Below are 27,471 nucleotides of genomic sequence, written 5' to 3' on the forward strand. Positions count from 1 at the left end.
ATGGACACAGCAGAATTACGTTTCTTTGAAATGGGCTGGACAGTAGCGTGGTTTCATAAACATGCACTGGCCACGATTCTTTATAAACTAAAACCTACAATCCATTATGTTCATTCAGGAACAAACATTTGAAGGATTTATGAGGTTAAGATAAATGTTTGAACTCTTTTGGCCGTTTACTGTTTTCTAAAGTGTACTTATCATGATATGGTGGTGCAGTCGTTGTGCATCTGATTGTGTATTCAACCCACACAGGATCATTTGTTCTCCCAGACACACACTTAAACAAATAATGAGCGATGTTGACCTTCATTTATTCCATTAATCAGTCTGTTTATCAGCCCGAAACACAGAAGTCAGATTGATGCCACTGTCCCGGTGTCTCAGGCGAAGTGAGATGGATGATGTCTGTGCCAGATGGTAGAAATGTGATCCGAAGCAGCGTAATGTTTGTGAGTCAGACCCTCCACGTGCTGCTCATTCGTCTCACTGCTGGGATGGTGCAGGTGATGATGATGATGATGATGATGATGATGATGATGATGCATGTCTGGCGCGGCGTACAGACGGCTGCAGACAACATGAAGATGCGACGCCACACTTGACCGTCGCAGCGGCACGTGTGTAGAAACCGTCATTTCGATTCTGGATATTTTGCCACGCAGCGCTGGCGAGAGGGCCGATGGGAGGGGGTGAGATGGGGGCTGCAAACTTTCAAAGTGCTGCTCTTTAAAGGCTTGAAAGGTCGGCATGGTGGTGAAGTGGTTAACCCGGATGTTTCATAGCAAGGTTCTTTGTTCGAATCCTGGTTTGTGGAGTTTGCATGTTCTCCCCGGCTGTGTCTGAAATCACTCCCTCACTATTCCCTACTTGACCATATAGTGACTTCTACATAGAGATAACTATACGCTGACGTCATTGTCACAGGATTTTGACGCACAACAACAAAAACAACAACGTCGGCCGGTGGAAAATCCCACAGTAAAGGTTTATTTTACACTTAAACAAAAAAACATATTGAATGATCATCCTTAAATATAGAAATAAACTTGTTTCCTGCAGTTTGTGCTGCGACGCGCTGCTCTGCTTCTATTAACATCCGTACGACGTGTCACGACATTCAGACACCACCACAACAAGGAAAACTCACTATGGTGCGCTAGAGTGGGTGATTTCGGACACAGCCGCTGTGTCCTCGTAGGTTTTCTCCCACAATCCAATGGGGTTATGTTAATTGGAGTCTCTTAATTGACCCGACTGAGATAGTTGCGATACACTGGCCTCCTGTCCCGGGTGTCCCCCACCATGATGCTTGAAAGGATAATTTTAAAGATACAGATCTTTTATTTTCATATCACAACAAAGGATACATTTGTCAATAATTGTTAATTGAAAAACATTGTTCACTTCCCTACTTACACAAAACTATATCCTAATCCTTATTCTTAATCGTTAGCGCTCGTACATCAACAGCTGAAAGCACATCGTCAGATAATCTTACTGCGGCTCCATGTTTTCACTCGAACAAATATTCAAGAGGCACAAGACACCTTTATTTACTCTGGGCCCCAGAAGTGCAAACAAAAGCAGGAAGTGTGGATTCATCTACAATCTGTGATCTGGGTGATACACTCTAATAAAATGGTCTTATCTTACAGAGATGTGGTAAATGCTGCTGCTGCGTATAAAATGAACTTTAAGATTCAGTCCCGCTGTACAGAAAGTATTGTACCATTGTTTTACGACTGCGAAAGCATGTTTGTTTGTTTTTTTAACTAGTGGAAATCTAGTTGTGTTTTTCTCTTAGAAATATTACAGACATTTCAAATGTTCTTCTTAAAACCCGGGCTCAGCAGTTTGAATCTCTTCCTCTCGTCTCCCTGGTCCTGGAAGAATCTGAAAAAACAAAAGATGAAATTTAAAAGCTCAAACTTGGATCCTTTTTTAAAATTTGGACTTTGTTATTCAGTTGTTAATGTACCTCCTGTGGAGAAAAGGCTTATTGGTTTGTTGCCTGTCACATTATTGCTGCGTTTTCCAGATCACTACATTATACCTGTCCTCCACGTGACAAATTGAAAATCTGCCTTGAAGAGACAGTTAATTACCCTGGGTCTGTGATCGCAACTTTTATTTCACATGTCAAACGTGACACTGGAGAAATTCCTCGGCGAGAATCAGCCTTTATTTTCAGAGCTCACTCCATCGATCTCTCTCACTCTCTCTGTCTTTGTCTTGTCAATTTGTGTGACTGATGTTTTCTTTCTCTTATAAGTTGTGTAGACTTCAGATCCAGGGAAAGGAAATGAATGAATGAACCATTAAGGATACTCCCACACTTTGCCCTCGCTTTGACCTTTCAGTTTCTCACCATTTACAGCAGTGAGCAGGGCTTCTTCTTGACCTTGGTGGGCTGGGGGCAGAGCACGGCCCGGATGGCCTCATCAAACACAGTCTTCAGACCACGCTGGGTCAGAGCCGAGCACTCCAGGTATTTCACTGCGTCTATACATGTAAACAAAACCACGCAGGTGAGACATGAAGGATGAATGAAGGGATCAGGCGGAGGCATAGACAAGAAGACTAGTGCATCTAAATGTGTGTTTTAGGCGTGTTTGAAAAGAAACGCTGCGTGTCCCTTCATGACGACAGGGCAGCGCCTCAGAAGTGAAACCTCCACCGCCCCCTGGTGGCTGTCTTCAGCAGGAGTCAGAACCTCTGCCCACTCCAGTGAAAGGAACATGGAGCAAACTTAAAAGTCAGAGTGCACCTTCAACTCTTAAGGTTTCTGCCAGGTTTGTTTGGGTGAAATGTCATGATGGGGTTTACAAGCTAATCTTAATGGTACCAGTTGAGTCAGGACCTGGAAGCAGCTTCTGGAATCGTTAATTTTCTACAAACACGTGTGTGGTCTTACGTTCCGGACAAATCTTGTCTTGTGTGTGACTTCTGTGGTCTCTCACGTTTCTAAAATTGTAAATCCTCTAACGTGCAGCTGCTCAAAAGGTGTTTTTACTCTCTCACAACTTCTCACGACGTTTTGATCACCAGTGACTTTCATCTTGAAGAGAGGATAATTATCGACTATGTCTCATATGTGATTACACTGTCCGTAGAGTCAATATCACCACAGTAATGGCACCAAATCAACCAACATCAGAGGCAAAGCTAATGTGTGGACCACATTCTCTACATCTACAGAGGCCACAGTCAAACAAGACCTGAGAGAACCTCATCAACGTGGGACTGACCTATATCCTTTGCCAGAGCCAGGCCGTGAGGATAGGTGATCGGTGAGAGCTTCTTCTCCTTCAGCTTCTCAATAGTGTCCTTCTCGTCCCGCAGATCCAGCTTGGTGCCCACCAGGATGATGGGTGTGGAGGGGCAGTGGTGACGAACCTCCGGGTACCACTGGAATCGGACGGAGGCAAACACAGAAGAGGGGGAGGTGAGAAGAAGACGGGAGACGAGAAGAAAGAGGAAAAATTGGAAAGAATGTGAAGTTAGATGAGGGAGTTTTTAGGAATTGTCATGAAATAAGGTGAACAATTTAAACATGTAAGAATGAGAAGAAGAAATGGCTGTAATTCAGTGTTTAGGCCCCAAGATGAAGTATTTTATTTTCAGTCCTGTATCAACATCTTTCTATCTCTCTCCCAGTATCTCCCTTCTTTTTCCCTTTGATCTCTCCTTCACTTGTCCCTTTTCAACCCTCGGACGTCTGTCTCTCCCTCTTCTCTTTGCCTCTTTCATTCTCCCTCCATCCATTTCCCTCGGTGAGCAAATTAAAGATCAGTATCGGCTGGAGGAATTAAGCCGATTCTCTTTTAGCGCTCGCACACCAGCGACAGTCGTAGTTTTGGATTTGGCAAATCCAATGTGGGGGATTATGGGTAAAACCTGATGAATCATACTGCTGCTTTTTAGACTCAGTTTTTCAACTGTCTCACTGTGAAGAGCTAAAGTTTTTAACCATTCCGTGATTCAAATTCCTGGATTTCTTGAGTCCACCTGATTTGAACTTGAATTATCTTGATTTAGCCAAAGGAAACATGTTCTAATCATAATCAGGTTGATAATTCTAATTTGTGTTATTACCTGAGAAGGTTTACATCACTTTCCGCAGATTGCTGCAGCTCCTCCTTTCAGCCTCTGTCTGAAACACTTGGTTTCAGCTCCTGTCTCTTTAACTCCTTTTAAATGAACTTTATATTTGGCTTTTCTCAAGCCTCTGAGATTTGACTCAAGAAATGAAGTGAATCTGACTTTACAGCATAAAACAAAGTCCCACTCAACAGAAGACGTAAAGAATTCCACTAATATTCACTGTTTGTGTAATTTATCTTCTTTCACTTTTCATGTTTTCCTGTGGCGCATCAGTCGTGAAATAAAAGATTTAATTTCCTTTTAATGCCACAAAATGGTGGTTGTTAAGCGCCGCACCAATCTGTCTGCTCTTTTCTCTCGCTTGACCGTGCGTCATGTAATGCAGCACAGTTTGAATACAGTCTGATTGGTGATGGATGGACGTTGCGTGCACAGGAGGCTGCTAATCGATACTCCACCGTGTCATTTCCCTTTGATTTGCTCGACATTTAGCTGCTCCGGCCGCTCGCTGTCGATACTCGTTAACACCCACACACGGGAAAGACAAATGAGCTTTCTAAAACTGATTAAAGACGGATTGTGAAGCTGTTTAGTTTTTTGTTTTTTTTTAAACCAGACAACGTCTCGGAATTAGAGGCCGAACAACCTGGAATTGGGATCGGCTGCAGATGGCGATATGAGGAAGTAAAGACTGTCAAATTCACCTCTGTTTTTCTGAATAAGCGAAACGGCCGAGTTCAAAATGCCAAGAGAAGCTCTCATTTAGTTTGATCCAGTTTTATTTTGGTCTGAGACATTGACAGATGCCAGGACTTTGGTCTCGTTGATTCAGAATCATGTGCAATATGTTTCTGTATGGACATATATGGATGTAACTATTCAAGGGGTTTTACAAGGATCCCGAAGATGTTGTTAATAAAACACCCAATTAGTGAAAACAGTGGCAGTTGTTGTCATGACCACATGAGCTCATACTTCAGTCTCCTTGTGAAACCACATTAAAATTCACCACATCTGGATTTTTATCCGGATCCACACCAAATTGCACACTCTCATAAATATCAGTCCCCTTGATGATGTCTGATTTTCAGTTTTCCATCTAGATCCACGTGTTACTCCCTGAGAAATCAAGGAAAATGTTGAAAAAAACGACGATCTCATAATGATGAAGAAAGTCGGATCCGATCCACCTCTTCCGTCCTCTTCCCACTACATTGAAGTTTCACCAGCGTTTTCTTTTTTTACCTCCTCATAACCTGCTCCTCCTTTTAAATTCCTTCCTCGCCATTTCATCTACCAGGACCCACTTCTGCGGTACCTCTCCAGCTCCTTGTTACCATGGCGACTTACTTGGGATTCACACTGAAGGACGCAGCGGCGGTGAATCTCACTAAAAGCGAGTCTGATCAATATTCACAACGTCACCCCCCTTTGTCTTCCTATAGGACGGACTGGGCTGAATGAAGATGTGCGACTGGTTCGGAGAGAGGTCAACAATGAAGGAGCTGCCGTTGAAGCTCGGCTCGTTGGAGCTCATGAATGAAAGCCTTAACCTCGAGAGCACTTCATTAGAGAGTGCCCGAACATGAAAGGTCTCGTCTCACAATGAAGCTGGTGTCTTCTCGTTAACCCGCATGACGCTGAATCGGAAAAAGCAGGAGTGGAACATGGAGGGGAGGACGGAAATCACAAGTCTATGACCTGAGATGACCAATCAATCATTTAGAATATCAATCTGCAACAGTTTTGATTATTGATTAACAGATGAAGTCACTTATTAGCCAAACAATCACTGGATCCAGCTTCTATTGTCCCCTGTTTATACCATTATACCTTTAAATATGTTAAATTAATGTTAAAGGTCCAGTGTGTAAGATTTAGGTGGAAGAATCAATTGGAAGAAACTGAATATGAAAATAATCCTGGTGATGTTTTCACGAGTGTGTTTCATCTAGATTGTACAAATTGTTGTTTTCTTGACCCTAGAGTGGGACCTTAATATTTAAATACTTTATATTACGATATTTTTTATTATATCAAGATCGGGTCCTCTCTGTGGAGGCAGCCATGTTTTTTTACAGTAGCCCAGACTGGACAAATTAAACATTTTGAGTTTTTATGACAACTGAAGGTTACCACAGGTTCTCTTCATGTTTGGAAGGGGAGGGTGAGGTGAGGGGTGTTCAGCTGCAACATGACACTTCACCACTAGATGTCACTAAATTCTACACCCTATACCTTTAAATTAATGTTTATATTAAGTTGAACAGAAATAAGCTAATTTGATTGGTCCCAGACAAACTGCATATAACATTCTGACAGAGTTTTGTCATCAATTAAACAAAAGATTTATAAATTGACGGATGAGTTTTCAGGACGCTGGAAGTAGCGGTGGTGAGGGGGCTGCAGCACCCCTCACTGGCAAAGGGCTGCAACTGCATGTGTTGTAGCTATAATGTAAATATAACTGTGATTTAAGAAAACAAAAGATCATAACTTGTGTGACTTCAAGTAGATGTGGTTTGTTCGTGTGAATCATTGTTCAACAGTCAGACACAGTGTTGGAGAATATCATCGATGACACATAAAGTGGTGATGCACACGGGAACAAGTTCTATCCAACAGTCTCGATTATTTAAAACACGTGTAGGAAAAGAAGCAAGCATCAAGTTTCTTCCATGTGATACCGACAGTCAAGGATATTGATCAGCTCTACCTCGATATAGGATATATAAATGTATAGTTTTCAGGTGTCAAGACTCACCTTAGCTCTGACGTTCTCGTAGGAGGCCGGGCTCACCAGGGAGAAACAGATCAGGAAAACATCCTGCAGGAAACGAGGGGAGGAGGAAGAGGAGAGACGATGAAGAGATACTGTAGATGAACAACGAGAAGGTGAAGATGAGATAGATTTGACCAAACTGACGCAGCGTGAGCAGGAATTGGTAAAACATATTGTTTTCATGATTTCAAATGGTCTTTTAAAAACCATTAAACTTATAGCAACGTGCTTTTACTCCCTCATCACTTGTGTCTCATGAAATTGATTTCTGTTATCACTTCACCCGCCACGGAATAATAACCACTCCATCTCCATGACAACTGAGCAAGTGATGCTGATAAAGGGACACATTTTGTGGGGGACTCTAAACGTAACTGTGTATGATTACGTTTTCACAGAATTCAATCAATTTTATGGAATGAAGTACACGTCACATGATTTCCTCTTGTTTCATGGAGAAACTGGAGAATACTCTCACACTGAAAAGTATCTCTCACAGATGTAGATATTGTTTATATGTACAGAATATATGTGTGTGTGTGTGTGTGTGTGTGTGTGTGTTTCACTCATTTCCTTCATGCTGTTGAACATATTTCAATCTGTGTATTGATCTAGAACCTTCAATTCAAACTACTGCTGAGGACGTGATGCTGATGAGGACCACAGCCGGGGGGAAGGAAAGCTCTGGACAAACCACGTAAGTTAGTATCCATATATTTTCACTAAGTTATAGAACGTAATCCATTAAAGAATGAAATACAAATCACTCTGGGTTTCATGGAGAAACATCTCACTCCGAATAGCATCCTCCATAATCGTGAATAGGCCTATTGCATATTTACACCTGTCGATAACTATGTGTGCGATTCATTTCTGTTTCCTTCACGTCGTTGCTTTGCTACGCTACGGTCACATCGTCCATTACTAAGTTCCAAATGAAATTCCTATCTGTGTTTCCGCCGTATGCTTCACCGCGCTCAGCCGCTTCCTCAGTAACTTCTCGTCTGTTCTTGTCTTGTCTTTCCCTGTCTTTGAATTTAATGAGACATACGACAGGCTGCTGTATTTTTTTATTGATCAGGAACTCTGTGAAACCAGCGGGAGACAAAGTGTGTCTTATATTTTCTATTGAACTCTGACTCCATCCATCCATCCATCCATCTATCCATCTATGCGTATGTGTGTGTGTGTGTGTGTGTGTGTGTGTGTGTGTGTGTGTGTGTACCGTCTGTGGGTAGGACAGCGGGCGGAGCCTGTCGTAGTCTTCCTGTCCCGCTGTATCCCACAGGCCCAGGTTGACTGGTTTGCTGTCCACCATCACATTAGCCGAGTAGTTGTCGAACCTGTGGGGAGCGAGAAGGTCAGCGGTCGATCAATCAGCCGCCTCGAGAGTCAGACAGTCATTTAAAGGGTGATTCCAAACCGTCAATCATTTGTAATTCGTAATACAAATGTCACGTTGGGTTCTTAGAATTAGACGGAGAGCAGGAGCTGGTGATTAGAGAAGCTCATTGGAAACTGTGAGCTTCTTTCTTATTGAAAATAACCACCGAGTCTGTGATGTTAATGCAGCACTGCCTCCATGTGGAGACACTGAAACACCACTCATCTGCTGTGTGTGTGTGTGTGTGTGTGTGTGTGTGTGTGTGTGTGTGTGTGTGTGTGTGTGTGTGTGTGTGTGTGTGTGTGTGTGTGTGTGTTATTACCATGTATAGACCAATATAAAGTCATTGGGACTCTTCCAACCTCTTTGATTGTGTCAGATTTTTTTATTAAGTAATTTCACAACTTCAGTAAATTAAATTATTTATGCTTTTGATATTTTATTTATTTGCATTTCTATTAAATGTTATTGTAGTTTTATCCTCTTGTGAAGCACTTTGTATATTTTTGTTAAGAAAAGTAATATACAAATGCAGCTGAATTATAATTGCTATTATTATGATTAGTATTGTTATTGGCTGACACCTACAGTTATATGACCAACTCCCTGGTTAAGATGATTTTTTTTTAATGTCAGGCATAAGTTTAATTTTCTGTTTATATAATATATCTACATAATTTTAAATAATATTTTATGTCTGTATCAATTTCATAACAATATTTGTGATCATAATGATAATTTGGATTTATATAAAACCTTTTTCATGGTACCAAGTTTCCTTCACACCAAGAAGGTCAGAAATGAAACACCTTTTTGTTTTTTAAGCTTTTGTGAACAGGCGACTTTTAAGGAGTTCTACTTTAAATTACTTAATTTTATTCCTCACATCACCCTTTATTAAATAAGTTTGTTATTTAATTTCTTCCTATAAAGATCTAATAATTGCGAGCTCAGCAAACAAAGCAGCAGCACTTTAGTGGAATCATTCAGCCTCTGTCTTTACTGTAGCTGCCGGGGTTTAATCAGGCTGCTGCCAGTCCGAACCTGTCAGACATCTGTGTGTGTGTGTGTGTGTGTGTGTGTGTGTGTGTGTGTGTGTGTGTGTGTGTGTGTGTGTGTGTGTTGTGTTGTGTCTGTGTATATTAAGACATGTGCAATGAATGTGTGTTCATAATGATAAATCCTTGTAAGTGCAGCTACATATTTAATTGTTGTAATTTTACTGTTTTTCATTTACATTCAGACAGAGAGAGAGAGAGAGAGAGAGAGAGAGAGAGAGAGAGAGACGTGTGTGTGTGTGTGTGTGCGTGTGTGTGTGTGTGTGTGTGTGTGTGTGTGTGTGTGTGTGTGTGTGTGTGTGTGTGTGTGTGTGTGTCATACTCACACAGTAGGAATGTATTCCCCGGGGAAGGCATTGGTTGTGTAGCTGATGAGGAGACATGTTTTTCCGACAGCTCTGAATCAAACAAGTAAAAACACATTTTTTTGATGAAGACAATAATAACGTCTGAGGCTATAAAGTCTGAAGCAAGAGATAAAGAATAAAGGTGGGAGGGACACAATCTTTGTCCCACGTCACAAATATATATATATATATATAACAACAGTATGTAATATGTACAATGAGACTATTTTTCACTCTGTTCTTCTTTTTGAAACATCGAGTGGTGACAGGAAATGATGCAAGACGTGCACCGACCGACATCACTCACACTATGACTTCAAAATGCCGCTGCCGCTCAACTGTGAGGGGCTCGTCCCTTTCTCTTTGTGCACTGCATTGTGGGACAGCTTTCATCAGTCACATGCACTGACATCTCGGAGTTTAGGCTCCGACTGGTCAACACAGGGTATCACAGGTCAACTCTTGTTTGGATTTTAAGATTCCAGGGGCAGAAGCGATCGGCTCGTCTCGACTTCCACAGCGGGGTAGAGCCGATCAAACAAGTGTCGACTGGCCTTGTTCTTATTTTGTTCCAGAGCTTTGCTGTCAGCGTTTCAACCACATCACCAGAACTCGTCTTCACACACACACACACACACAGAGAAATGCATCTTCAGCAGGGGAAGCTCATCTCGAAACTGTGTAATCTGCAGCTCAGGAACCCAAATCCCCAACTGTTCTGCTTGTGGTTTGTCTGTGGGGATGAAATTTACCTTCAGATTCTCAAGTATATAGACGAAGATAAAAATTCAAGATAAAGCTCATGGATTTGGCTCAACTCTTTGTCGAAGGATGACTGTTGTAGTTTTAGTTTTTGTAGTTTTTTAGGATCAAGACTTTGTTTGTACGACGACAGTGAGAGGTCAAAAGTAACGTTTTTATTGTTAGGATTGGGGAGTGTTTTCTGTCAGAAGTATAGACATACCAGCGTGTGTGTGTGTGTGTGTGTGTGTTTGTCTTTTGTGGTTGTGTGTGAGCGAAAAAAGGAACTGATCTGTTTCAGAAGCTGAAAACAGGAACCAGCCAAAGTGAAGAAGAAAAAAAACGTCCACGTCTGATCTCTCTCTGTTCGCTCTCTATCTGGTTTTCCATCAAAGTTCCTCTCCTCCTCTCACACCATCCCTCGTTATCTGCTTTTATCTCAGCCAACTCTTCAAAGGAGACTCATTCTCGCTCCGTCTCCGTTTCCGTCTCATTTTCATCTCCTCCTCCTTGTTTCTGTCTTCGTGTGCAGCCTCTTGGTTTGGGCTCTCGTCAGCATCGCATCAAAACACAACCTTTTTTCGTCATTTTGTGCATCTCTGTTCGAGACACCCCCGTTTTCCTCTGCTTGGTCCAGTCCAAAAAAATACAGGATGCAGGAAACAAATCTGATCATGTTTGTTTACATGAAAGTAGTTTTATATCTTTTTATCTTTGACCTTAAAGCCGCAGCTTGATTAAAATGAGTTTGATGGTAGATCAGTTAAAAAGACTCAGAAGTTATTAAAAACCAGAGTTTATCTCCAATATTCAGCAGGAAACTCTGGAAATGTGAAGAATTCTAAACAGAGTTTGTTGGATTTGTTACAGCATCAGCTCTTCTGGTTCAGGAAGCAGAGGATTATGGGTAATATCTCCTTCATGTTTGTTGACATGACACGATTCTTCTCTTTTTCTGTATCAGCTTGATTCTCTTCAGATAAGCTGGTTGATGTTTACCCAGTGTGAATGTTCCAAACCAAAACTAAAATTCATCAAAAAGCCAAATAATACAACAGTGTTTAAATACAATAAAATGTTCTTTTCCTTCTCATTTTATCGCTGCGTCATTTCAATTTTTTTTTTGGGGGGGGGACACACTAGAATCTAAAATACTGTGATGTTATTTAGATTTTTGATTAATTTGAGTTTGCCAGCATGAGATTGTTTGTGTGTTACGAGATTTTAAAATCAGAGTTTAACGCTTCTAGTGACCGAGATGTGATCCATCCATAGATCCATTAAACATGCACGTGTTACACAAGGTTTGATCTATCAGCAGCCGACTTTCTACAACTTCCTCCTCTCTCTGCTTCACATCTCTTTAGTCACACAGAGAGACATCGACACGTGTTCACACACAAGCAGCTGCAGGGGGATGAAGTTTCTCTGCTGTCTCAACGAAATTCAACTTCTTTGTTTGGTGGAAAACCCCAAATGAGCACAAATAAAGTCAAAACTGCTTCTATATTTCCGCAATGACTTGTAACGCCAACACCAGCTACAACTGAAAAGTGTCTGAATTTATCTTTTTGTCCTCCAGCAATTTCAGAAAACAGTCAAATTACTACTTTCTGCTGCGCTTGTCCAGATGTGCACAGCTGTGGATGAATAAATAAATGAGGTGTGGTGTCTCACAGACAAAACGTGTTGGTTAAGGTTGGACAAAGATCGATGTCTTGGTCAAATTTACTTAAACGTGTTGTCCCTGAAAATTTAAAACCACAACAGGATTATTCCTCAAACTTAACCAAGTGCTCTGAATGTCTAAAAAACATTTATGATGCTGTTCTCACTCGAAATAGATCAGAAATTCTGATGGAAAACAAAAATATCTGTCAACAATTCACTACTTTGTAGCTGTTAAAAACAACTTTAATCTGATCGCATTCACGTTTCCTACCAAAACATATTTGGTGTTGTGATTTTAGCTAAATAAAAATGTAACTTTTAGGAGATTGGATAAAGTCTGAGATAAAAAGCCTTAATTTCTACGACCACTAGAGGGATTTGTCACTTTGACGTAAATAAATGCTTCTTTTTTTTTGGGGAACTTTGCAACTTTCTTTTAGTGTGTTCACCTAAATAAGTCATGAAAGCTTAACTTTATAGTTTTAAATCACAGTGTCACATTCAGCGCAAACAGGAAGCTCAACACACACAGTCCTGTAAAGCGTGCGTTCTGTAAGTGTCTAATTTTATTTATCGATCACGCCGCAGCAACGACTTCACCACTTCCGCTTCACAATTTCCCATCACGACAAATGACACTGTTGCTCCACCTTAAAGGACAGAGAGTAGCGTAGAAGTTTGAATCTTCTAAATCTTTAGACGGTGCAGAAGGTTTTTAAATCTTAAGAGTTTCACATTGTCCAGCTTTAACAAAGTAGAGCCTCCATTTTCTTTCTTTTCTGGAGCTCCTCTCTCGTTTTCCATCTGCAGTAAGAGCCTCTGCTCGGAGCCGGCGCTGCGTTAAAGCATTTCCCTGCATGTTGTGGCCTGTTCTCCTCATCAGGCCCCATCACTGTGAATCAGCGCTGTCAAACACACGCCTACAGCTTGACACGTATCACCGGACACACTGTTCTCTCATGAGTTTGAAGAGTCCAGGAGTGTCTTTTAGCAAACACATTAAAACACAAGTTGATCAATCTATGAAGAAAACCCCTCAACTCTGAGGCCGAGGCCCCAAACAGCCCCATCACACACCGGCTGAGTTAACACTTCAAGATTCAACATCTTGACGACATCTTGATTTCCGTTATAACAAAGTAGATAAAGTTGAAGATAAATAAATGTCATACCCATCTCCCACGACCACACATTTGATCGCCTGCATCCTGTTCCGCTCAGCTTCGTCTGTGCTCGCTGACAGAAACACACTCGGAGGGGAAGGTGCAGAGACGACAGGAAACTGTTACCTCCCTCGCTCCCCTCCCTCTGCTGCCTCTCTTTCTTCCTCCCTCGCTCTCTCTCTCTCTCTCTCTCTCCCTTCACTTCTGCACTCATCTCTCCTTCCTGTGTTGTGTTGTGTTTGTGTTTCGTCTCCTAAACAGCACAACTTGTGTCATTGGCGTGTGAATGGTGTAAAGTACACCACAAGTTAGATGGAAGAAGTTGCAACAGGTCGAAGGTGTGAAAATGGACGTGAAGGGTTTTGTAAGAGGGAAGAAGTTGAAGGGCTGTATTTGAAACTTCCTCCTTTTGCAATCATATGCACACACACGCTAACACAGTAACACAGTAACACAGTAACACACAGACACACAGCAGTGTCTCCATGACTACACAGGACAGTTAGAGACTAACTCTAACCTCAACCATAGTTTCTACTTGTTTAAACCGAACTTTAATCAAACCGAAACCTTAAAACATGTCTTCAAGTTTAAAAACGTACATTACGTGGACTCACTTTTTTGTCCACATACGGAAGACAAATGTGTGTGTGTGTGTGTAAATAGATTTAGGTCCCCACAACATGAGTAATACCTGGCACCAATACCAATGCAAGCCACACAAATTCACACACATGTCAGACTCTGTAATTTAGTTTATGGGGTTTAGGTTTAATTTTGATTGAGTTAAGAGATGAAAAAACGTGTTTGTTGTTTTTTAAAGGGATTTTTAAAGCAAAGAAATGAACAGAACCACGGTGATTAACCTTCTTCACTAAACACACAGACATAAAGTTTGTTATAAGTAGTTTAAGTTTAGTTTTAATTTGCACATAACAAGTGACAAATTGGAAAGTGAACTATTGCAACACACAAACGTTCACACGCACTCATAATAACTGTGATGTCCTTTCGCTTCCACTAGAGGGCGCCTCAGCATAATCTTTACTTACAATTATGTCAGCGTGTTTGTGTCGTCACTTCCACTGGAATCAAACGTTTTCAAATGTCAAGTCCGCCTCAGTCAGTTCACCACACAGAGCCGAGAGGGAGGAGGATCTTTTCTTCAAAATAAAATGATCTCAGCTGCAGTTACAGGATGAATAATTTGTGTCCGCTCCATGTTTACCTCACATGTGACGTGATGCCAGGATTTCAAAACTCACTTCCTGGCCTGCGCTGTGTTTTGCAACTGAGTTTCATTGTTCGAGCAGATTTCCAAACACTTTGTGTCACTTCCGCACTGGACGACGTTTCAATCTGACGTCTACAAAAACACCCAATGGTCCAAAACTAAAAATTACAAGTCCGAGTCATTTAGCTACCTGTGTTTTTCTCAGACTGTTTGTTCTCATGTTACTGTGAGTTAAACATTTCCTCCTCCAGGATTTGTTTTAAGAGACTAGAACCAATGTCCCGTTGTCTTAAGCCTCGACCATTGATGCAGATTCAGTCCCTCCAGGTGTTTGTGATATATTGCATTCACAGAAATATAAGTTCACAGTCACCATGACCTTTGACCGCCCAAATCGAATCACTTCATCCGTGAGTCTAAGTGAACATTTGTGCAAACTTTTAAAAGGATTTCCTCGAGGCGATGTCAAGAAACCACGTTCACAAGTCAACAGAGATGTGTTGAGGTCACAGTGACCTTCACCTTTGACAAATTCAGTTCATCTACGAGTGCAAGTAACTATTTTTGCTAAATTTGAAGAACTTTCCTCAAGTTGTTCTTTAGATATCGTGTTCACAACAATGAAATGGACGACCAGACAACAGCTGTCTCTGGTGTGGAGGAAAAAAAAAAAGAAAGGTTAATCCATTTAATAACGCTTTTATTTTGAAGGAGCGACTCCTTGTCATCACTTCTGTCTTTGCGCTGACGTGAGCTCTAGGTTGTGATGGACGGGGAAGAGGTGGAGTCACCGCAGAACATCTCCTTCAGACTGAACTATGAGCTGAGGCTGCGTCCTCACACCTTCTCTTCACATTTCACTGTTTGGGAGTCGTGACTTTTATTTTATTTTATTTTCTTGGATATAAATGACTGATTGTCAAATGGGTAAGACCTGATTCCCTCTTGTTGTCTTTTGATTATTGTATGTATTGTATTTTTGATTCCCAGAAAAATATTTTGCATTTAGTATTTTCATTTTTTTTTATATATCTCTGTTCTAAAAATACTGTTTGCCTTTTTATTACTCTAGTAGTAAGAGATAGTTGTTTTATGACATTATATAATTTACGTTGTCTTTTAAATTTATCCCTACTGTCAGTGAGATAGTAAATTATTCTGTCAACTTTCATCTGCTTTATAATTTAGAAACAGCTAAAAGAAAATTAGAAATTATAAATAAAGTGAAACAGCTGCTGCTTAAACATTTAGGTTTTTGATGCCCAGTTCTTAGTTTTCTTCTTCTCACAGTTTGCATGTTGTGGTTAAACGATGCTCACATCACACGCCACTGAAACAGGGAAGAGGCATTCACAGAGTCGCAGATCACCGATAAGGTAAAAAGAGAAGTTGATCTCTTTAAATGACGTCTGTTCACTGTCCACGGCTAAAAGTCCAACTGTCACATAACAGTTTCTAGACAAATGATTGAAATGAGCCGTTTGACGACTCGCTGTGCGAGAGGCGAAGAGGAAGAAGACGAGCAGGTCCTGTGGTCGCGTGCAGCTTTAAAACCAAACAGTTCACATGTCTCTGTTGTCAGACACCTTTTTCTCAACTTTGCATTTAAGAAAGTTGCTGTTTCATAGACACTTTGTTTTTTCTCATCATGAAAACCGCTTTATCGCTCGGAAATGGAGCCCAACAGAATGAATTACCACACGTGGCTGCAAGGGGCGCTGTTGCTCAGTGAAACTTACGTAGCGTTGCTTTAAAATAACGGATTTTAAGGTGCAGATTTTCTCAGTCTAGTATTTAGAGTATTTTTCTAATATTTTCTATCATTTAAACGTAACTTTTTTAATTATAAGAGCCAGTATTGCACACAGCGAGTATCCAAGAGCAACCAGAGAAATCAGTTTGGTAGTTTGATGATTCTGAGACTTTTGTGTTTGAACCTTTTGACTTTCATGACTTTTGACCTATGGACTCGTGTGTGGACTCAGAATTTCCTCTGGATGAGTCTTTGTTTGCACTTTGAGGTCCTCTTTCCTGTTTTATTTTTGAAACTTCTGTCCATGGGTATCTCTTACTTTACGTCCTGTCTTTTCTCCCAGTCGTCTGTGTCCCTTCGTCTGTTTTCATGTATGGATTGAGTCAGTTTGATTAGTTCTCAGTTTGCGTTTCTGGACCTCCTGACTTGCCTTCAGCAACTTGAAGCCTGTTTTGTGTTTCGTTCAATTCACCTTCACCAGCCGTTGTTTCTGTGGGTCCTGCTTGTTAAACGTAACAAAAAAGTCATTGAACTGATTTGAAAAATAATTAAGACTCAAATTAATTCTGTCACAAACGTCTGGACTTTGCGATTTAATTTGTGACTCGGACTCTGACACTATCAGGAAACTCAGTAACTCCTGCAGCACGATGACCTCATGGAAACGATGATGTTGATGTTATCTGTTGTGGAGATAAACCCAGAAACACTCGTATCGCGATGAGTCACCACTGACCATCGTCTATTTTAATATGTATTTCTGTGCTCATGTCCTAAATATGGAAACCACGACATGCTCCAGTCAAATCCGACCTGTGATGATGTTATCTGTAAATGCCCATTACACTGATCCAGGATGTGTTCACATTATCTCACAGTCACGCACATCGTACCAGAAAAGACTTTTACTCTTTGTAAAAAGGTTTAAGACTTTGGGAGTCAGACAGTTGTTAATGAAATCTCAAAGTCCAGATGTTTCCCAGACAGCATACAGATGTGGGCCACTTCTGGCCTCCTTGAAGAATAGCAAGTGTGACTCAAATGATGCAAAAGAAATGGGCCTTTTTTGGAAAGCATGCAGTGCTTTGTCATTAAGGTGTAACCTGGAAGAGAGCCAAGTGGTCAATGGTGAAGTGGCCCAAATAGCACAGAACAGATCCAGACCACTCGTGGTCCCTCTGGTTGACCTGTGGTAATGCACTGGCTTACCTGTGGCCCAGATGTGGGCCAGATGTGCCATCATTTCATGTGTATGTGGCCCAGATGTGGGCCAGATGTGGGATAAAAACTATGTGGGTTGTGACTGCGTCCATGTTGTGTTCTTCAATTTCTAAATTTTAAATGTGAAATTCACATTTTACTAACTGGGTCCTTATTATATATATATATATATATTTTTTTTTAAAGAACATCAGTTTTATTCCCATCTTGATGATGGAGTTTACGGCCGTATTGAAGAAAAATAAATTCAGAGATTTTGACGATTAAGTCGTAACATTATGAGAATAAAGTTGCAATTATATTTTTTAAAAAGTCTAAATATATCCAGAAAAAAGGAAAATATGTTTTAGGATATACGCAGCGAGGAGAACTTATATGACTGTTTTAGAAACACCAAACTTTGAATATGGCACAGACGTGACCAACGATAACATCACGGTCGACCTCCAGGTCCGTGTGGTTCTTTCTTCACAACAGACTCAGTTTCTCACACTTAATGTGTCGTATGTTTTACACAAGAAGAAAATCTTTTGTACGTTTTTGTTCAAAAAAGTGTCAAACATTCTTGGGGGCATTTCACCATCATTGGTTGGACGGTGTTGTGAAATCTGAAAAAAAAAAGGGTGAAGTTTATTGTGAAATGTAGAACAAATATGTATATGTGAAATAGGGAAGGTGTGCAGCAAAGTAACGGGTTGGAATTGAACCTGCGGCTAATGGAGGACGACTCCAGCCTCCGTACGACAGATTTAAATGATCAATCAATGTATAATGAGGCTGTCAAAGTGCATTTCGTCATAATTGTGTCTGATGTAAAAAATGTTGTGTTTGTCAAACGTGAGGAACTGGCTCTTACTCAGTTTGAGGAAGTTGACTTCCTGAGAATCTGTTTCATGGTTTTGTTCCAATTTTTCTTTTTCACCAGTTTCCTCAGATTTTACAGAAGATGAGAAGATGGAGATCGAGAGCATCAAGACGCACAAGGAGGACCTTCTGGACGATATCCAGGTATCACACGTCCACGCAAATATAGCATCGAGTGTATGTAGAGATGTAGTGAAGCCAAGACGTCTTGAATGCCCCCTGGTGGCTGGTTGCAGTGTCAATCACAGGACGTGGGCCAAACTAAAAAGTCGATGGCCTATCCTTTCAAAAAAGCTTGTCACTGGAAAAAGTGTCTTGTCCTTTCTGTTGATACCAGTTTCTTTTTCTTCCTCCCCGTCCAGAAGCTAAAGATGGAGATAGACAGCGTGATGGCGGACATACTCAGCTTTGAGTCCACAGAGGAAAAGTGAGTTCTGGTGGGGAAAACCCCTGCACCTGTTTGAACATCTGCATTTATGTATAAAACCCACAGTCAATCCTCCATTTACACTGGTTCGTTTCTAATGTCCCCCAACCACAAGGCCCTGCCTCCTGGCGTGTTTTCTATTAGAGGAGTTTCTTTCTTTGTCTTTTCTCAATAATTGAAACCTTTTCCTTGGATTCTCAGTTCGTCTTTTATAGAAAATACAGCGTTTGTTCTTTTAATCTCATTTAAAGTGAGAAAACTAGAGAATAGCATAGAGATTTTATTTAAAAAGCACCTTTTATACAAAGAGGTAGATTCAAGACCAGAAAGAAAACCAAATAGTCTGAAACAACAATAAAAGCTTCTCTCACAAATGCAACGAGGACGTCACCGTGTGCAAACCTCCACCAAGATTCAACAGCACCGTGATAAAACCACTTTTAAATTCACTAGATCCAGATCTTTATTTGGATTTTACTTTATTCTCCTAAATATCAGGCCCCTGAACATTTTTTCATCAAGATCCATGATTTATTCTCACAATGTTCACCAAGTTTTGTTGAAATCGGTTGAGTAGTCGTTGTGTAATCCTGCAAACAGACAGACAAATAAACAACACAATAAGCAGAGGTAAAATATTTTACAAAGGTGTTGATGCATCTTTTCAATCATCGTTTCATTTAGACATAGAATATCAGTGAGGGGAGGTTAAAAAATAAAACTTCTCTGTGTGTGAAATCTCATTTTTATTCTTCGTTGTTACTTTTCCTGCAGCAAAACAATAGAGAAGAGCAAACTGTTCTCGAACGGGAGGAAGAAATTCAACATGGACCCGAAAAAGGTGAGCAGGAGTGTGTTTTTTTTCTTCTCGCTCGTCATCGTGTGGACTTCCTCTGGCTTGACCACACTGAAGGTGTCAGTCTGTGAAATGACGCTGAAACGGGCCCTTCACGCGGTTTCAGTGGTTTCAGCTCGAGCTCGACACTGTTGTCTTTGCAACAACGCATACTAAATAAAAGCACGACCAGTTTCCCTTACTGGAAACAGAAGTGTGTTCCAAGCTGAGGTTGGTTTATGAGGTTGCCTGAACTCTCTACATGATGTAGATGTTAACCCGTCACCTCCGAACCCTGTGGCACAGAGGAAAGAGGAAGAGACATCGAATTTAAGGAATTGGGATTAAAAGAAAATGAAAATTCGCTCATTTTAACCAACCGGAGGTGAGATCATTGTGAAACCGCAGCACAGAGGGCAGAGTATTTCTGAAACACTACATCATAAAGTGAGCGCGCTACTTCCCCATGCAAGCTGCAAACGAAACGTGCATGCAGTTCTAATTTGAGTGCACGCGTGTGTTTGCTTGCAGGGCATCAGTTACCTGGTGGAGAACAAGCTGCTGGAAGGAACTGCTCAGCCCATCGCTGAGTTCCTCTACAAGGAGGAGGGACTCAACAAGACGGCCATCGGAGAATTCCTCGGAGAGAGGTGAGGAAGAGGAGGAGGAGGAGGTGGGAAGTCGAGTAGGTGAAAAGGAATAAAAAATGTAGTGAGCAGGAGGAAAGGGAAGATGATTGAAGAGGTTTTGAGACACGTTGAAGAGGGAAGAGGATGAATAAATATCAAGTAGATGAAGGAGGGAGAGATTAATGATGAGAGGAAGGAAAAGCAAAGGGAAGGAGGATCCTCATAGAAGGAGGAATGAGAAGGGAGGGAAAAAGGTTGTAGGAGGAGGGATTGTAAAGGCAGGTTCCAACAAGGTGAAACTTTCCTCTGGTTTCATGTGTCTCCTTCCTCCTCCCTCCTCCTCCTCCTCCTCCTCCTCCTCCTCTGACCTACAGGGAGGAGCTCCACCTGCAGACCCTGAAGGCCTTTGTGGAGCTGCACGAGTTCTCCGACCTCAACCTGGTCCAGGCCCTCAGGTCAGTGCTCAACTATCTAAATCTTTAGTAACTCAATCAACAGGAAACGTCTCAAACATCTGGATGTTATCAGTCGCTTCTTACGTCAAATAACCTCAGTGATGGTAAAAGTAAAGCTGCTTCTACTTGAATGAAACAAAACAAAACATTTTACAAATCAGCAACATGTCAGATAACATGTAACAAAAAACAACCTTTGACAAAACACAATTTACAAAACACAACACATTTCACGAAACAACATATTAGAAAACAATCTTTCACAAATACAATAAAGACATTAGAACATTTTTACAAAATACAAAAACAACTGACACACTTTGTGTTTTGTGAAATGTTGTGTTTCATACATCTCCAGTTTGTGATGCAGGATTTCTGATAACTCATCAGGGTCATTATGAAAACATGAAATATCTCCCAGGCTGATTAAAAAGCCTTAAAAGTAGAAGGAAGAAGAGTTTTAAATAAATATTCGAGTAAAATACAAGAACATTTGTTCCAATGTGTAAAACTTCAGGAGTTTCATGACATGAGTGAAAAGAAAGGGAATTGAATTATTGACAATATACTGTGCAGCTGCAGCACACACACACACACACACACACACACACACACACACACACACACACACACACACACACACACACACACACACACACACACACACACACACACACACACACTCTCTCTTCAGATGTGTTGAGTATCTACACTCGTGTCAAACACCTGAATAAACAGGACTTGTGTTGTGGTGTGCACGCGACAGACAGTTTCTGTGGAGCTTCCGTCTGCCTGGTGAAGCCCAGAAGATCGACCGCATGATGGAGGCCTTTGCCACACGCTACTGCGACTGCAACACTCACGTCTTCCAGTCGACTGGTGAGTGCACGTGTCCACTTCCTCTACCGGACTCTGTGTGTGTGTGTGTGTGTGTGTGTGTGTGTGTGTGTGGACTGAAAAACCGAAACTTTGTCTTTCAGACTTTCAATTCTTCATATCGCTCCAGACTTGTCTCCTCTTTACTGGCTGTATTCATGTGAACTAAAGTAGAGCATCATATGTATATTTTATACATCCTCTTACTCTGTGTGTGTGTGTGTGTGTGTGTGTGTGTGTGTGTGTGGATCTTGTACAACACCAGACACGTGCTACATCCTGTCCTTTGCCATAATCATGCTCAACACCAGCCTCCACAACCCCAACGTGAAGGACAAAACCACGCTGGAGCGTTTCTTCTCCATGAACAGAGGCATCAACAACGGAGAGGATCTGCCCAACGATCTGCTCTCGGTGAGACCACTTTCACTCTCACAGCTGATTCAGTGTCACTCTGAAATCACATGTGGAGTCACTGAGTCAGTGGAATAAGACGTAAATGGTTTGAATCCCTCTTGTTTGGACGTCTTTAGACTTTTCTTGTACTTCTAATTCCTCTGATTGGTATCAAGGTTGTAAAATTTCTGATATTTGAACTTTTCACCTCTTTTCTACTCAGAAACTTTACGAGAGCATTCGCAACGAACCCTTCAAAATCCCAGAGGACGACGGGAACGACCTGACTCACACTTTCTTCAACCCCGACAGAGAAGGCTGGCTTCTAAAACTCGGTAACACGGCTCTCCTGAATGCGTTTTAATGGATTATTATGAACAGTTTGGTTGAAGTGATGTAAATCCCCCACAAACCACAACATGTTCAACCCATCAAGCTACATATTCAAACCATGAACTCGACAAGTGTGTTTAGATGTGGTTCTCGACACTGTGCTACATTACGTCTAAGAATAACGTTTAAAAACAGGAAAGCACAGAGGAAGTACTGAGAAACTGACCCAACAGTGGAATATACCCTCACGGTTGTGTATGTAAACCACGCAATGTCACGGGGTCGGCAAATACAGATGTTTGACTTCGTTCTAAACTGTGTATTTTGGTTTGTCCGTGATAAACTGACGCCGCTTTTTAAGTTTGTTAGTTTCCACTGAAAAAAACCCCAACTTTTTCTTGGCTGTGTCTCCAGGAGGCCGAGTGAAGACGTGGAAGAGGCGATGGTTCATCCTGACCGACAACTGCCTCTACTACTTTGAGTACACCACTGTAAGCCTGCTCCTCTTTATTCACCTTCGAGTACAGCATATCTGAAAGTCTTTACTATGCCCCCACACAGGTGACACCCAGTGGCTGGAGGCATTCACTTTTCTGGTTATATGCAACTTTCTTGTGAACATGTATCTTCAAATCTGATACAAAACTTTCAGTTGGACTCAAAGATGAATGTGTTAAAATGTGGTTGTCAAAGCTCAAACGTTAAGGTCACTACGACCTCACAAGGTACATGTGTTGCCTTGTGAACACGATATCTCAACAACACATTGAGGGGATTTCCTCCAATTCGGTACAAAGGTTCACTTGGACTCGCAGATGAACTGATATGAATTTGGAAATCCAAGGTCATGGGTCAAGGTCACTGTTACCTCACAAAACATGTTCCTCTAGAACATACGTCAAGTCTGCTTTAAGATAATTCCTTCTTATTTAAACCTGTTGTCTGGAGTCTGGTTGGTGGAGGCATACAACCACAACGGGGTGTTTCATTTCAAACTATTTTCACAGTTTTTTTTCCACCAGTCAGTTGAAGGCTGTCATCAATGAGAGTTATTTGTACAAACCAAGTTCAAAAGAAGTCTTGTGGTCTATAATTCAGTCGGGTGCTGCGAAACCTCTGGGGGAGAGATTGCGAGGGTGCATGTTTGTTCTGTAACGTTCACTTCAACCACAGAAGATAGAAGATATGAAAACCAAACCTTAACCATAGAGGTGGCTGATCACAAAATGCTCACAAGCTGGTACTTGAAAGTCATAAAGGTCTTTCTGTTAATCATATGTCACAGGTAAAAAACATTGTATTAATTTAACATAGTGTTATTTAGGCCGTGCATAGCAAAATACTTTTTTATTTTCAGTAAACGTTTGACGGGTTGTTAAGTTTCAGGTTCTCTATCAAGTGAAAACTTTGCTTGTACAGCCCAATATCACACATTTACCTGAAGTGTCTAAACAATCTGTCCTCAGACACTCTGGCTCTGCTGCTTCTCTTCTTTCCTTGGTGCAGATGATATTTTTACCCTCAGCTCTTCCTTCTTTTCCTCCTGACTCACTCCATCTCTTTTTTATCCGTCTTCAGGATAAAGAGCCCAGAGGCATCATCCCTCTGGAAAACCTGTGTGTGAGGGAAGTGCCATATCCTCGCAAACCGGTGAGTTCCTGCCATGGACTGTAAATAAAGATGGACGACATGACAGCTCCCCAAAAGTGAAGCCAAATCATGAAGCCCCCTTGTGGCTTGCTGAAGTATGGGTCATAAACCTGTGCAGACTCTGGCTCCAAATGATACCAAAAAAAAACAAGATGTCAGCGTCCATATCCAGGATATATTGGCTTCAAGTTCAAGGAAGTTACAGCCAGTCTATGGTTCCTGCCAGATGTGTTTTCTTTCATCACAAACATGTTAGAAAAAGCAAATTCAACTACATTGAATATGGTCATTTTGTATGTATATAACACGTATTTGATAGATCAACAGAGAGATGTATAAATTGTGATTCTGGTGTCGTCTAGTACTGTCTGGAGCTGTACAACCCCAACAGTCGAGGGCAGAAGATCAAAGCCTGTAAAACAGAGACGGACGGCCGAGTGGTGGAGGGAAAACATCAGTCGTACACCATCTGTGCCCCCGGCGCCGAGGAGAGAGACTCCTGGATCGAGGCCATCAGGTCACATCACACACATGTTGTACACGATTGTGCAAACCACAACACAAACAACAGGATGAGCATAATTAGACACATCAGAAAACACGGCTACACTCTAGGGATTCTGCTCATTTATCCCCCACACACATCAGCAGCCTTGTTTGAATGTGAGGAGCTTTTACTGAGAAGCTTCGTCCCCTTATCAGTTATTTACATCTTATTGAGAGCGACTCTACATGAAGAAGCACAGCTTCTCATCTCTGTGGTTTGAAAAGTCGAGTAAACATCTGTCCACACCCAACATCACAGCTGGGTGAAGTCAAGTGTGGCTTGTTCTGCTTGAGACCACATCCACTTGTTATGGATGAGTTCTTGTATTCTAGTTTAAAGTGTTCTGTGTTAGTGTGGCCACTAGTTGGCAGTGCAAGCAAGATTATACATCAGTGTATAGTTACATAACAATATGTTTTTTTTACACAATGCCTGTTAAGTTTTTGCAATAACAGATATTACTTCTGCTTTGAGCATAAACTTTAGTGGCTAAAACTAGTTAGTTTGAATCAGTCCAGTCAGAAAAGTAGGAAATGTTCAGATAATCATACAGACTGAACTTACACTTCAAGTCTGTAGTATCAGGCCCTATGTTCACAAGCTAGCTGTTCATTTTCCATCTGTCATTTGATGCTATAGATAAAACAACATAGGTAGTTGTCACAGTATATAATTTTCATCATTAGCAATATTACAAAAGTCTGGTAGATATCGATTTGTCCTATCTATTCAAGGAGGGTCCAAAATGTCCTCACAATCCACAAATTCCCACAAGATGTTAAAACTGAAGCAGGTCCTCACATAGATGGAAATTCACACACACACACACACACACGCACTCTCTCTCTCTCTCTCTCTCTCTCTCTCTCTCTCTCTCTCTCTCTAATATAAGATAAGATAAGATAAAACTTTGTTGCACCAAAAGTTAGTTTCTGTAGCACTGCTGCATCGGCGTCTTCATAACAACTTTTTGTTTTTGTTTTACTTCAAACAGAGCGAGTATCACCAAGGATCCGTTCTACGACTTGGTCTCAGTCCGTAAGAAGAAGGTGATAAACCAGGCGCCTCAGAACTGAGCTGTCCGCTGCCCCCGATGGACGCTCACTGAACTGCAACCAGAGTGGGATTCTGACCCCTCTCAGTTGTTTCAAACACTTTGAACGCAGCTGAGCGACGGCGCAGGAGACAAAACGACACAGACCGTGGTCATTCAGGCTAAAAGAGGGACTTCTCTTTCCACTTCCCTTTTTGCAGAGGGCGGTTTTCAGTGTCAAAGGTGAAAAACGATGACTCATTCACGTAGCGCTCATCGTCAACCAGACAAGCCACAAAGAAACTGAACAGACTGAAGATGTTTGCTGGGATGTGTTGTGGAGTTTATCACGACTACCAGTAGAAGATTCTTTCATTCGGCTGATGTTTCTCTGAGTCAGTCACGTTCTCAGCTTCTTAACGGCTCCCAGAAGATTTAAAAATGGACAATTGTAAATAAAACCATTACTTTGTTGTATTTTAAGAAATCTTACAGCTTTGCTTTTGTCCATTGAGTCATTTTAAGTTCCCTGACAACGTGTTATCATGTTAGGCGTCATCTGAAGATGCTTGTGTATGAAATGCTTCAGTTGTACAGAAATAGTTTCGTGTATTTTCTAAATTTATGATACTTTATAGCGTGCCGCAGGATTTACCTTGAAATGCATACGCCTGCATTTTCTTTTATATTTCACAGTGCAATAGGTGTAACATGCATTACGTCGTAAGTCTTTGTAACTTCTGCAAAACCTACCTTGTAATTATTCTTTGTGTTAAATTCTCATGAAATAATTATTTAATAAAAAAAGTTTTCAGGTGTGTGGATGGATGTTGTGTTTGACAGCTGTGTTTTCACTTCAACACACCTCGAAACCATGAGACCACACCTCACTTCCTCATATTCACGGCTTCTGTGTGACTGAACTACAGCTGGTTCGTCACCTTTTTGGGTCCCATGGAAACATTTCCGGGGGTTGTTTTCTCAATTTGCAGCACGTTTCTGTATTTGCACGTTTGCTTTACTCACAATATAGATACAAATAAAATCCTGTTAATAAAAGTACAATCATGTTAAAATGTATTTATTGCCATACACCATGTAATTTGGTCAAAGCTGTATCCCGAGGTTGGTGTTTACGTAATATTACAGCAACATAATCTCTGTCCACCAAGATCAAACCCCCTAATTCCTTTATGTTTGTGACCTGAACAGGAATAATTTAAATTTGCAGCTGATTTTAAATAGTGATGCTGCCTTGGAAGGAAAATTAAGATTCAACTATCACATAAAACAAGATATTTTCAGGCCCGATGTGTGTCAGTAAAACTCGTCTCTAAATTTGTGCGAGAATGCTACTTCCTGCTGCAGCTCTGACTTCCTGTTTCTGAGTTGCACCACATCCCACTTGCACATCCTCTAACATCACCTCCCCCCTCTTCGAGCTGAGCTCAACCATGAGTTCCTATCAGGCCTGTGGTTCCTCTCAGAACTGTTGGCAAAGACCCAGACAAGAGCAGCAGACAAGCGCGCCAGCTAGTGGTGAGTTTAAGCAGTGCAATGATTACGTTCCCATCTTAAATGTTGTACAATTGTAATACTGTCTGCCACCACCAGGTTGAGCTGCAGTCAAAGTAATGTTTTTGACTAGTTATGAAACAGCCAGTCCAGCTCCAATCATTTTAATATTTTTAAATGTTTCATGATGTTATTTTACTTGATTCATTTTCAGTCTAGAACCAATGAACAATCCAAATATTTAATTATCTTATTGGCCCTTATGAGGTTTTTCTTTTCTGAAACCATTTAATGCACAATTTAGTGCAGAGATAGACATTAAAATAAACTCTCATTTACAGATAAATGACTCTAGAGAAAAATAGTAAAGGTTTTTGCTGTACAAAGCTGCACAGACCTTCATGTTAAACCTTTTTTTTATGATAAAAAAAACAATCGCAATGTAAAAGT

General features: G+C 41.1%; 2 protein-coding genes across 2 annotated transcripts; one reads left to right on the forward strand and one right to left on the reverse strand.

Moving 5' to 3' along the window:
* Positions 1 to 1,324: 1,324 nt before the first annotated feature.
* rac2 (Rac family small GTPase 2) lies at positions 1,325 to 13,416 on the reverse strand. Its single transcript, XM_047344448.1, has 7 exons — positions 13,263 to 13,416; positions 9,658 to 9,729; positions 8,115 to 8,232; positions 6,872 to 6,934; positions 3,252 to 3,411; positions 2,372 to 2,505; positions 1,325 to 1,896 (listed from the first exon to the last, which is right to left on the reverse strand). The coding sequence occupies exons 1-6, from the start codon at positions 13,295 to 13,297 to the stop codon at positions 2,375 to 2,377; spliced, it is 579 nt and encodes a 192-aa protein (XP_047200404.1). The 5' UTR covers positions 13,298 to 13,416; the 3' UTR covers positions 1,325 to 1,896; positions 2,372 to 2,374.
* A 1,844-nt stretch (positions 13,417 to 15,260) lies between these two features.
* On the forward strand, positions 15,261 to 26,576 carry cyth4b (cytohesin 4b). The gene is made up of 13 exons (XM_035181784.2): positions 15,261 to 15,414; positions 18,387 to 18,469; positions 18,688 to 18,752; positions 19,527 to 19,593; positions 20,119 to 20,237; positions 20,591 to 20,671; positions 21,438 to 21,550; positions 21,813 to 21,961; positions 22,167 to 22,278; positions 22,691 to 22,767; positions 23,855 to 23,926; positions 24,289 to 24,443; positions 25,468 to 26,576. The coding sequence occupies exons 1-13, from the start codon at positions 15,396 to 15,398 to the stop codon at positions 25,547 to 25,549; spliced, it is 1,194 nt and encodes a 397-aa protein (XP_035037675.1). The 5' UTR covers positions 15,261 to 15,395; the 3' UTR covers positions 25,550 to 26,576.
* The last annotated feature ends 895 nt before the right edge of the window (positions 26,577 to 27,471 follow it).

The sequence above is a fragment of the Hippoglossus stenolepis genome, chromosome 2, assembly GCF_022539355.2.
Source record: "Hippoglossus stenolepis isolate QCI-W04-F060 chromosome 2, HSTE1.2, whole genome shotgun sequence".
Classification (NCBI taxonomy): domain Eukaryota; kingdom Metazoa; phylum Chordata; class Actinopteri; order Pleuronectiformes; family Pleuronectidae; genus Hippoglossus; species Hippoglossus stenolepis.

Coding starts and splice junctions, on each gene's coding strand:
- cyth4b (XM_035181784.2), top strand. Junction 20,672..21,437: donor AACCTGGTCCAGGCCCTCAG/GTCAGTGCTCAA, acceptor TGCACGCGACAG/ACAGTTTCTGTGGAGCTTCC. Junction 22,279..22,690: donor AGGCTGGCTTCTAAAACTCG/GTAACACGGCTC, acceptor CTGTGTCTCCAG/GAGGCCGAGTGAAGACGTGG.
- rac2 (XM_047344448.1), bottom strand. CDS start 13,297: ATGCAGGCGATCAAATGTGTGGTCGTGGGAGATGG. Junction 3,412..6,871: donor ACGAGAACGTCAGAGCTAAG/GTGAGTCTTGAC, acceptor GTCCGATTCCAG/TGGTACCCGGAGGTTCGTCA. Junction 2,506..3,251: donor GGCTCTGGCAAAGGATATAG/GTCAGTCCCACG, acceptor TTACATGTATAG/ACGCAGTGAAATACCTGGAG.